This window comes from Haliotis cracherodii, unplaced genomic scaffold (assembly GCF_022045235.1).
Source record: "Haliotis cracherodii isolate W230 unplaced genomic scaffold, xgHalCrac1.p SCAF_17, whole genome shotgun sequence".
Lineage (NCBI taxonomy): Eukaryota > Metazoa > Mollusca > Gastropoda > Lepetellida > Haliotidae > Haliotis > Haliotis cracherodii.
The window spans coordinates 16,143,389-16,156,536 of record NW_027266272.1 but is presented as its reverse complement, the minus strand read 5'-3'; the positions used below and the strand labels follow the sequence as shown (position 1 = coordinate 16,156,536).

The window sequence follows — 13,148 nt, the reverse complement described above, 5'->3', positions numbered from 1 at the left end:
GCTTTTAAAGTAAGTTAATTTTGTCTTCACAGTATAAGGAAACGTTTATTTCGGAATGGGATTGCTAAAACATGTGTTGCACTGAAATCCTCGAATGTCTCAGGTACGGAAGAAATATGGCCGCGAGGTGTGTGTGGTTGTCACCAACCTGAACCTCATGACTGCAGAATACTGTCACCCCAAAACTACACCGGATATGCCAGTCAGGATCGCAGTGCGCATGTCAGTGTCCATTCCCGGTAAGTACAAAACCGGCATACAACCCTTTAGGGCATATATTAGTTGTCACCGAGCATACTATTGCTAGTTGTGCAGTTGGTTTCGTTGTTAACATTGTCGCAAATAACTTTAAATAACGCCAACCGTTAATCATGACGTCACAGACGATTTTTACGTGGCGTTGTTCAAACAATATATTGACGTACTCTCAAAATATGTATAGCACAATCAAGCTTAAGTTGGTTGGTTGGTTGGTTTGTTGTTTAACGCCGCACTCAGCAATATTCCAGCTATATGACGGCGGTCTGTAAATAATCGAGTCTGGACCAGACAATCCAGTGATTAATAGCATGAGCATCGATCCACGCAATTGGGATCGATGACATGCATCAACCAAGTCAGCGAACCTGACCACCCGATCCCGTTAGTCGCCTTTTACGTCAAGCATAGTCACCTTTTACGGCAAGCATGGGTTGCTGAAGACCTATTCTACCCTGGATCTTCAAGCTTAAGCTTAACTACGGTATCTCAAACTATGTATACGCTCGTATCCTATTATATCATTAAATATTTAATATATCTCACATATTTTCTCTTTGCTATACTTTATGATATTTCAATGCATATTAAACGTGTAAAGACTATATTCCCATAACATATCTAAAGCCAAAAATGTTATTTTGAATATAGTAGTCCAAGAGATGGGAGGGATTTATTTCACCCAAGAGGTCCATACAAGTTAATGCTTGTTTCGAAGACAACAAAAAAAGGCTGAATGTACCAAAAATGTTTGTCTGATGGTTCATTTTCACACTGGGGGGCGCTGAAGTCATGACTCAGCACTTTTTGTATTATACCTCTGACAAGTAAATGGATGTTTTCATCAAAACTAATAGTTTTTCTTTTAATATTTGGTGTCCAAATAAAGAGAATACAACAACCTACACAGTCATACATAAAAAATAAGCGTTCAGATATATTTCCGGTGCAATAATACTTTTTTGGCATGACAAAGTGCAAAAATAATCAATTTTGACACTTTTCGTTCATTTTCCTTCCTTCACATTAAAAAGCACCATTGCATAAATTGTGTTGGAAGTTAAGATAATCATTTTGTACCATTTCATTAAAAGTAATTAAAAGGTTATTACGAAATTAGTGACCGGGGTCATATATTAAATGTTGACACAAGGGAGATAAATCTTTTCAATGGCTTTCATAAAAGTTGTCATCTGGATACATTTTAAGGATAATAAAAGCACCTAAGATAAGAATTGTAAGACAAACATTTTTGGAAAATTCAGCCTTTCTTGTCTTCGAAACAAGCATTAACTTGAATGGACCTCTTGGGTGAAATAAATCGCTCCCATCTCTTGGACTATAGGGATATTCTTGTTTATCAATTTTAAACTCCGATTAAAATTGTAAAATGTCTTTGACGCAATTCAGCTATAAATAGTCTTGTTTGTGAAGGGAGTTATTTTCTAAATTCGTGTCAATTTTAGTATGTATCATGCAATTCACGCAGTGATATTTAGACAACTTAAAAAAAGCTACTGAATCGGTCATTTATTCTTTCAGAGTCCAGATCATTGTCATACATGACTACCATTCTTGTGAATACAAAAGTAGATATACATTTAGTAAAGAGAAAGGTAAACATGTATATCTCATTGAACTTCATAATACAATTAGAATCCTAATAACACGCTACATGTCTTATTTTAAACTACATTTTTGTAGTAACACAATACAGTCCAGATAAATATAGTTCTGGTACCCCTTATATACATATGTATGTTCTATCATTATGTGATCAGAATCACATTTATGGTTGTTTTAATTTCTTAGGGTTATTTTCCTTTTTAGAAATTGAAAGATTTTTTCCCCCGGAATCGCTCTGTTGAGTTGTCAACGGCGGTCCAGAGCATTTTCTCATGTTCACAGTACCATGTAGATCTCTTTGAATAATTCGACCGCCTCCGTGGTCTAATGGTAGAGCGTCCGCCCGGGGAGCGGAAGGTCCGGGGTTCGATCCCCGACTGCGTCATACCAAAAGACGTTAAAAGATGGTACTTGTTGTTACCCTGTCTGGCGCTCGGCATTAAGGGGCTAAAACAAGGACTGGTCGGCTCGGAGTCAGTATACTGTGTCTGAGTGGGGTATCTATGTTAAGCTGCGGCATGGTATCTCAGTGAGCTAGCACTATAAATCGGCATCAGTCCGGACTAGTACAAGCAGCCACACAAACACACACACGTACATGCACATCGCTATATAAGTGCAATAATCTTGGACGCGACGTTATACCCCATTTCACCTCACACCAGATATTTGAAACACATAGCAATGATAATGCTTTTCCCATACTTGAGACATTACAACAAGAAATGTATATTGCTAACTATGGATAAACAAACACCGTCCTCAAACATAATGCGCTGTTCCATCGCCAACTATTGTTTTGATGTTTATTATTTCATTGTAATATGTAGACATGTTTTAGGGAACAGCGACGTGGGATCACTCACACATGTATTTTTACTATTTACAGGCCTATTTGCTCCTACTGTCTATTCTCTTCATGGAACAGAGGATGTGTTTATTGATGGAGGAGTCCTCTGTAATTATCCAGTGCATTGTTTTGATGGTGAGACGGGAACATAAACAGTATTGTCACACAGAATGGGCATTTTATCGTTAGTGTGGGTCTTTTATCCTTTCCACAAACACTTCTTAGAACACGACATCCATTGAAGTCAAAAAGTCGTAAACTGTTCAAAAATTAATTGAACTTAAACTAAAGCAAAAATTTTGAGTCAAACACTTTCAATCGGAATTTCTCTCATCTAGTCATTTAAGCCATCCTTGTCTGAAACAAATGAAACTTGTTAGTTACAATGAACATATCCAACTATGTTTAGACAAGTACAGTAAACTACGGTTATAGCGAACACGCTTATAACGAACTGACGGATATAACGAACTTACTTTTTTGGTCCCGACTATTCGCTGTAGTTATGCTGTATATATGCTTATAACGAACTACGGTTATAACGAACTAAAATTAGTAGTCCCTTGGAGTTCGTTATAACCATACTTTACTGTAATATGATCATACCTCAACAACTGAACATGCATGTAATCACCTTCCTTCGGCATAGGTTGGTTCTTGTCCATGGAAAAAGGTGACAACTTCCTCAAACGACTACAACCACTGGACGATATTCCTATGTTGTATGAAAACAGATTCAAAGAGACAACAGCACACAACAAAACACTTGGGTTTCTCCTTGTAAGTTGCATTTTGGATCTGATTAACTCTGTCTTTGCAAGAAACTTAACATCATATGATTAAAATTTCGTTGTGTTCAGAAATCCCTGCATTCTGATTAACTGAATTGGTCACGTGTTATTGCATTCCTTTCCCAATGAATGTTAAAAATAATAAGCCACATCCACCGATGGAAAGTCGGTGAATCCCAATATTACAGTCGATGGGATTCCCTTTCTGCTCACGTGTATCGTTATGCACAGGATATTTTGCGAAATTCAAGCATATTCATTGTCCAAACAACCCTTTGAGATCGAAGGCCCAGAAACCGCAAACGTGCAGGCTAGCTCGCTTTTGTAAGAATCTGCTCCGCGGATTCATACAGTTTGCACATCGGCTTTTCGATTCTTACCTCAATGAACCGAAATAAATACACAGTCAATCCTTAAGTAAATGTGTATGTACGTTCATCAGGGGATACAGGTTGCCCAGATGTCCAAGGCGCCCGATTCGCTGGGCAGATATGTATCCCTTGGACGAACTGCAATCCTATGATCGTATGTTCGAGTCCCATTTTTGCCGGATTATGATGCATGTGTTGGCTGTTCCGTATTCCTGGGTTTCAAACGCGGTAAACGTCAAAGACGTCACAAACATACATGTGGCAGGCCGTGATATATCTGACCCACTCAACGTCTTTGCAAATAGAAGACCAAGATGACAGGCTTGTGTATTTGAATCTCTTTGGGGTAGGATTCTTCCTATTTGCCAGGGGGTCTGTCCGCTATTGAACTACACCACAAAATAATAGATGAGGTCAGGATTATTGCATATTATAGCTAAAATGGATAGAATTATCATTAAACCGCCCGCATGTTATTAAAAATGAGCGGGCCACTGTAACTTAATAATGCCCTCATATTTCTTGACGACAGGCCATTATCACGCTCGTTGTTAGGTGACATCATAGGTTAAGGATAGGATGTATGTGTGTCCAGGCAGAATACCAAACAACAAGTACAATCTTTTGAAGTAGTTTGGTATGACGCAGCGAACCACCGACCTTCCGCTATCCGGGACATAAATAGTAAACTATATTGTAGAATTGACTGTTCACGGTTAAGTTAACGGTTACAGAAGAATTGCTGTGCGGCTCGGAGGACGTGATATTTCAGCTCAACCGGATGTTATTCACAAACAGGGACTTTTCCTGTTAACAAAGCTGTTTAACTTTACAGACTTGCCACTATTTTACCTTAGATGTACAGGAAAGTATTGTAACGTTGCATTTTATAGACTCAGTGCTTCAACCTTATTAGATTATTGAAGGTCCTTCTATTTGAACCGAATTGTTTCGTTAGGTAAATATTCTCATTTTATGACAAAATGCTGGGTTAGAGATACTTTCTTTGTCCTTTGTTTTTTAGTTGGCATCGTAATGAACAATAGTGTTATACAATTTGATACATTTATAAAGATTCAAAAGGTTTTTTTGCCAGTGTTCTTTTACATCAAACATTCAGACAAATCCATCTAAAATATGAAAAAAACAAGGTTCATTATACATACTGAAGATCCCAATCGAAGATGTTAATGTGTAATAGTAGAGTGCTGTGCCTACATCGGTGTGTGTGAAGTCCAATGTAGATAGAACTATTCAGTTTTCAGACAATCTTGCCTTGCAGTGTCAAACAAGACATTTGTCATCTTAAATCGCTCAGATATTTGCTAACATTCATATCTCCTTTCCCACAGTACGCAGACGACGAAATAGATTACCTCAGGCCGGACCTGGAAAGGAAGATCGGAATTGTCCAACCCCTCAGGCCAAGCAAGGAAACAAAACTATACAAGTGAGTAACTGGTGTCAAGAGACGGGGACGCAAGAGACAATTGTCCCTTGGGGTGGAGTTGTACATATGTTCTTGAAAATACACAAATATACTTTTGCCTATGTGTCCTATAATTGTTATTTGGACGTGCTGGATGTCCTGGCTAAAGTGTATTCTACCATGACATCGGTGGGTGCTTAATTCTGATTGGTTAAAAAGAGGTTTCCTTTTTGCTATGGAAATCCCTTTAAAATGTATTAAGCCTTTTCATACACACAAAAAGTGTGACCCTAATATATAAAAACATGGACGTTAAATCCCCCCAGCTCCCTAAAATACCTGATCCCCTTACGTGATGATGGGCTATTACCCCACGTTATCGGTGTTTGCTTCGCTAATGTATACATGCACGTACATTGCAGGAAATGGTTCCACAAGAAGGAGGATATGGTGAAATCAAAACGTATTCACCAGAGGATTACTGTGGCCGTGGATTCATTTTTGAAGGTAATATGGGGGAGGGATGCATGACGAGATGTCCTGTACCACCACTTGGTGAAACCCACGAGCAGTTTATGGTGCTGCCAAACCTAGAAACATAATTAGGGTGGATAAAATTCACGACTATGTGTTCCTTATACGTCTAGGGGACGCAATCGAATTGCGGCACCTTAGGCGACTTGTCTACCCTTGACCCAGAGGTTTGTTTGTTTGTTGTTTAACGCCGCACTATACCAGGTGTATGACGGCGGTATGTAAATAATTGAATCTGGACCAAACAATCACTTCCTTTTTATTTTAATGTCATTAGAAGAATAGGTGAGGTGAGGTGAAATTGGGTTTAACGTCGTGTCCAAGATTATTGCACTTATGTAGCGACGTGCATGCATGTGTGTGTGTGTGTGGCTGCTTGTACTAGTCCGGACTGATGCCGATTTATAGTGCTAGCTCACTGAGAAACCATGCCGCAGTTTCACATGAATACCCTACTCAGACATAGTATACTGACTCCGAGCCGACCAGTCCTTGTTTTAGCCCCTTAATGCCGAGCGCCAGACAGGGTAACAACAAGTACCATCTTTTAACGTCTTTTGGTATGACGCGGCCGGGAATATCAGAAGAATAAAGACGCAGAAATCCATATCAACACTGTCTACTAAAACTGATACCAAAGCTTCCATGTCACATACAGATAACCAAGAAACTATATAAAAATACTCTCAAAACATGTGTTTTATTATGTAAGTAGTTTCCAAGCAGTGTTAATCTTCAAGATTTCACCATTGTCTCATGTTTCAGGTTCTTGAGGAATGCAACACTGATGAAGTGAACGTCATTGACAGGGAAGAGTTAGAAAACGCACTCAAAAGCGTACGTCAGTTCAATTCATGAATATCAGTCAGTGAATCAGTTAGTCAGTGAGAATGGTTTTATGCCGCTTTTAGCAATATTCCAGCAATATCACGGTTTTTTTACACATTGTACCCATGTCGGGAATCGGTGAGATGAAATGGGATTTTACTTCTTTTCCAAGACAAATTATACATAACACAATACAAATTATGGGGTAACCTGTGGTCACAACAAGATATCAGCTGGCCCCAATATGACACTTTACTCACCTTTACTAAGATTTCAATGTGCTAACTACCTAACTCACCATACAATCTGAGGTAGAGTGTTTGACATTTAAAATAAACACAGCTCACTGAGATACCATGCCGCAGTTTAACATGAATACCCCAATCAGACACAGTATACTGATTCCGAGCCGACCAGTCCTTATTTTATTCCCTTAATGCCGAGCGCCAGGCGGGGTAACAACAAGTACCATCCTTTAACGTCTTTTGGTACGACTCGGGTGGGGATCGAACCTACGACCTTCCGCTCTGCGGGTGGACGCTCTACCACTAGACCACGGAGGCGGCCTAAGTGTAACAACATAGATACCATGACAACCAACTCAAAATAAGGGCCACAGTAATCAAGTTTGTCGTAAGAGGCGACTGAATGACTCGGATGACCAGATAGGTGATTAAGTTGAAAGCTAGACATCGTACCCCGACGACGTGAACTGTTGCTCTTAACATCAATCACCTGTTTGTCTAGTTCTGACTCGATTTTGTACATGCCAGCGTGATTTAACTGTACTGTTGCGTACTGCGGCGTTGATCCACAAACAAGACGTAAGAGGCGACTGGTGGTCTGTCGAGCCAACGCACTAATTATTCGGTCGTATTGAGATACATTGCAGCATAGCACTAATTACTCGGTCAGAATGAGATACATTGCAGCATAACTTTATTGCAGGAATCGTTCTCGAAGGATCAGGCAGAAATTCTGTTTGGAAAGGATGCGAGTCCAGAGTATGTATTTTCTCTTTTGGATCAGGACGGAAATGGAAAGGTAAACAATTACAGTGTGTACGTAAGGACGCAGGCAACCTCTCAGTCACACATTTGGTCGGCGTTCTTGTCACTCACCTGATTAACTTTCTTGTCAATCACCCGGCAGTCACTTTATTAAGAGGGGATCTCCACATACCTTGAATGTCATGATAAGTGGAATCTTAACAATAAACCAGGTGGACTTACTTTGTCACTCACCTGTTTAACGTTCTTGTCAATCACCCGGCAGTCACTTTATTGTTCGGATGAGGTGATCTCCACAGTGTTACCTTGAATTTCATGATAAGTTGAATCTTAATAATAAACCTGGTCGACGTTTTTATCACTCACCTGATTAAGGTTCTTGCCAATCACCCGGCAGTCACTTTATTAAGAGGGGATTTCCACACTGTTACCTTGAATTTAATGATCAGCTGAATCCATGGTACCATGGTCCATGATATTAAGCCACAAGTGTAACAGATGTATGAGAACCCATCCGAGCATATCGTCTTTAATAATGGTTCTCTACAGGAATCTGTTTCCACTTACTATATCACACCATGTTCTCAATACCAGGGGTTCCACAAGAGACACACAAAAGAGGCACAACTCTTCATAACCCTGCTACAAATGTATATACAAAGACGTCTTATTGCCTTTTAAAAGGAACACTGTCGTAAATCGTCACTTACTCGAGATATTATGTGAATAATTTCAGATTCATTACAGTGAAGTTGTGAGTTTCATTGAAGAACATGGCATCCATATCAAACACCGATCACTTGGCTTCAGAAGGAATGATATTAACAGCCTGCGGAGCTACATGAGCGGCATTAAGAACACACTAATGTCAAACATCAAGAGAATCACTGTCAAGGTATTAGTTGGCTAATACACAAGGGACACATGAGTTGACTAGTTTTACTTTTTGAAGGCATGTTTATTAAGTAGTTTTATTTAGGGAGATTTTAAAGCCAATTCTCATTGACAATAATTTAATGCAAGCAACTCCCACCTGTCTTAATCTCCGTTCTGTTATGATTAATACCCCAGACCCGTTCGGAGGATGATTGTCCAATGACTGGATCATGTGCAGAGAAAGCTGTGTGAAGTAACATATGAGGACAGTGTGATGTCACTTCCCTAATGAGTGAGTGAGTAAGATTGGTTTAACGCTGCTTTGAAAGTCAGTATTCCAGTTCTCTCTCTCTCTGCGTGCCAACACGATGTGATTCGAACGTCAGAAGTGGTCCAGTTCCTAGACGCTTACCACTTTAGGGAAACCCACGAGAACGGTTATGGTGCTGACAAACGTAATGAAGGCGAACCGGGATTCGAACCATGGATTATGAGTTTCTGCCACGCCTAAAAGCTGCTGCACCTTAGATGACAGAGCCACCAGTGGTATCCCCCCCCACACACACACACACACTCCCTCCCCCCCACAAACCCCACACATCCCATCCCACACACACACGCGCACGCACGCACGCACGCACGCACGCACGCACGCACGCACGCACACACACACACACGCACACACGCACAGACACAACACAACACCGCACATCCACCAGAACACACCCCTCCCCCCTTTCCCAAAACGATACTGCTAGCAATTGCTAAAAGGCAATAAAAAGGGAAACAATTACATGCAAACTTGATATGGGGAGCTCCTCATGTGGTTGAACCAAACTTCATATGTTTCCAACAGCCGAATGACATTGACAGGACTGTTGGCATCAATACCGGCCACGTGGACACCACAGACTTCGACCTTGAGGAAGAAGATAAGGAGTTTGTGATCTTGGTAAGTGTATCCCTGTATATAGAACAATCACTCCTCATAATACAGTCGTGGCATGATATACCACGTCACATATCTACCAGCCGGTGGTAATGTTAGTCGTGTCATTTGGCGCAAAACATTATTTTAATGCTCGAAACCTATGGTGTGTTGGGGTTAGGACTGATCCCAGAAACATTATGCTTGTTGTCATTGGCGAATCATAGATCGGATGGTCTGGCTTGGCGATGATAATAATTCATTTTTGCAATCGCTGGATTATCAGGTCCAAACACGATTATTTACAGACTGCCACGCCGTCATATAGCTGGAACACACAAGCGCGCGCACACACACACACACTAACACTAACACTAACTAACAAACACACACACACAAACACACACACAACCCGTGAAGATCCGGGATAGAATAGGTCTTCAGCAACCCATGCTTGCCGTAAAAGGCGTCTAACGGGATCGAGTGGTCAGGCTCGCTGACTTGGTTGATGCATGTTATCGTTTCCCAATTGCGTGGATCGATACACGCAGAGACACACTAACGCACACAAACACAAACTAACACACTCACACACACACACAAACACACACACTAACACGCCAACACACACGGTTGCACACAATGTTGACATAACCGTGATAGCGATATTTGCAGGAAATTGTTTTCATGGTATCTTTTTAGCGGGGATACAACTCCTGCCGAGCCTTCTTGCAACATTTCATCGCTGATAACAATCTGCAACCCAGAGAGGACAGCAAGACAGGCGACAAAACGGAAGAGCATCCTTTAGCTGAGAAGCAGTGTAGGTTGTTAAGTAGTATTTCAACCTTCTATCTGACTGCACTATTTAATAAACCTAGTATAAGTATGTCGGATATTGGCGCAGAGAGGTAAAAGTTAATTAGATGGCCTGATTTTTATTTGGTGTCCTTGTCTAACAGCCTGTTTTAAAAACAATTTTCCACAACTAGTTTTGAAAGCAACGGTGATAATAATGAGTATTTACTGTCCTCTGTCGACAGTTCTTTACGAAACAATTTTTATATCAAGTTGTTCAAGTCACAATCTGGCTTCAATATTGCCTACGTGATTTTAAATTTGTATGTTCATATCTAACACATCCGCACACCAAATGTGACCCCATACCCAAAATGTCCCCATACCAAACAAATCCAAATATCCACGCATACCATACCCAACACATATCATACCCAACACATCCCATACCCAACACATACCTTACCCAACACATCAAATACCTAACGCATCCCATACCCAACACATCCCTTACCAAACACATCCAATACCTAACACATCCCATACCCAACACATACCTTACCCAACACATCCAATACCTAACACATCCCATACCCAACACATCCCTTACCAAACAGATCCAATACCCAACATCCCCAACACATCCCCACGCCTAACTCATCCGATAATCAACACATCCCACTCCCAAGATTCCGTACCCAACACCCATTCCCAACACATATCATACCCAACACGTCCCCACACCAAACACATACCGTGCCAAACACATCCACTACCCAACACATAACATACCCAACACATCCCATACCCAACACATCCCATACCTAAAACATCCAATACATCCCCACACCTAACCCATCCCATACCCAGCACATCAAACATCCAACACATCCCATACCCAACACATAACATACCAAACACACCCCACACTCAACACATCTCCTACCTAACCCATCCCATACCCAACAGGTCCGCACACACAACATATCCCACACGCAACATATCCCATACCAAAAACATCCCATACCCAACACATCCCACACCCAACACATCCCATACACAACATATCCCATACCCAACACATCCCACACGCAACACATCCTATACCCAACACATCCTCAAACCTAACACCCAACACACACCCACACCCAACACATCCCCACACCAAACACACCCCACACTCAACACATCCCCTACCTAACCCATCCCATACCCAACAGGTCCCCACACACAACATATCCCACACGCAACATATCCCATACCAAAAACATCCCACACCCAACACATCCCACATCAAACACATCCCACACCCAACACATCCCATACACAACATATCCCATACCCCACACATCCCACACGCAACACATCCTATACCCAACACCCAACACACCCCCATACTCAACACACCCCCATACCCAACACATCCCCACACCTAACTCATCCCATAATAAACACATCCAGCACTCAACATATTCTGTACCCATCACATCCCCATTCCAAACACATATCATACCCAACACGTCCCCACACCCAACACATACCACACCCAACACATCCCATACCCAACACACCCCCACACCCAACATATCCCCATACCCAACATATCCCCATACCCAACACATTCCATACGCAACACATAACATACGCAACACATTCCATACCCAACACATCCCTACACATCCCTACACCTAACCCATCCCTTCCCAACACATCCAACACCGAACACATACCATACCCAACACACCCAACACATGCCATACCCAACACATCCCCACACCCAACACATCCCATACCCAACACATCACCACACCCAACACATCCCATACCCAACACATCACCACACCCAACACCCAACACATCCCCACACTCAACACATCCCCATACCCAACACATTCCCATACCCAACACATCCCAACACCCAACACATCCCCACACCCAACACATCCCAATACCGAACACATCCCCATACCCAACACATACCATGCGCAACACATCCCCACACCCAACACATCCCACACGCAACACATCCTATACCCAACACACACCCATACCCAACACATCCCCACACCCAACACATCCCCACACCCAACACATCCCAATACCGAACACATCCCCATACCCAACACATCCCATACCCAACACATCCCCACACCCAACACATCCCATACCAAACACATCCCCACACCCAACACATGTCCCATACCCAACACATGTCCCATACCCAACACATCCCCACACCCAACACATCCCATACCAAACACATCCCCACACCCGACACATGTCCCATACCCAACATATCCCTACACCCAACACGCCCTGTACCAACATATCCCATACCAAATACACCCCATGCCTAATATATCCTTGAACACAACGATCTCAAGAAGGAATTTAACAAGGTGATTTACAGTTTTGTTTCTGTTTTCAGGAAACTCTTTAACCTCAGCAGAAAACTGGCCGTTGCAGTGAGGAATGTGACCAATGGAGATTGTACTTCGCGGTGTGGTGGTGGTGTGATCGAGATTATATTTGCTGATATGTGATTATGGACTATTCTTAACTTTATGCTTTACACAGGACAGAAGGAAAAATATTTATAGTATATATAAAATAATATTTAACTAGTTTAGAGGAGATTGTACAATGGTGCTGCGTCCAGCGTCATTATGAATGTATTGTGTACATATACTGAGGGGTAAAAGAAAGTATACCGAGTTTGTTTTTCTTTAAAATTGAAAATTGAAAGAACTGTTGTTGAACTTCATTATGTCTATTTAACGATCACTCATATCATGGTGTTAAGTGCCGATGTTAAAACAACATCCATTGTTCAAAGGGTTAACCGATAA

General features: G+C 41.6%; 1 protein-coding gene across 1 annotated transcript in view; it reads left to right on the top strand.

Moving 5' to 3' along the window:
* LOC139464643 (uncharacterized) overlaps positions 1–12,842 on the top strand; it is a 28,768-nt gene extending 15,926 nt beyond the window's left edge. Inside the window, exons 4-14 of the mRNA XM_071246167.1 lie at positions 104–239; positions 2,774–2,869; positions 3,384–3,514; positions 5,249–5,346; positions 5,748–5,832; positions 6,625–6,696; positions 7,636–7,731; positions 8,434–8,592; positions 9,430–9,525; positions 10,204–10,412; positions 12,728–12,842. Of these exons, the coding sequence (XP_071102268.1) occupies positions 104–239; positions 2,774–2,869; positions 3,384–3,514; positions 5,249–5,346; positions 5,748–5,832; positions 6,625–6,696; positions 7,636–7,731; positions 8,434–8,592; positions 9,430–9,525; positions 10,204–10,412; positions 12,728–12,842 (1,293 nt within the window). The remainder of the gene's footprint in view (positions 1–103; positions 240–2,773; positions 2,870–3,383; positions 3,515–5,248; positions 5,347–5,747; positions 5,833–6,624; positions 6,697–7,635; positions 7,732–8,433; positions 8,593–9,429; positions 9,526–10,203; positions 10,413–12,727) is intronic.
* The last annotated feature ends 306 nt before the right edge of the window (positions 12,843–13,148 follow it).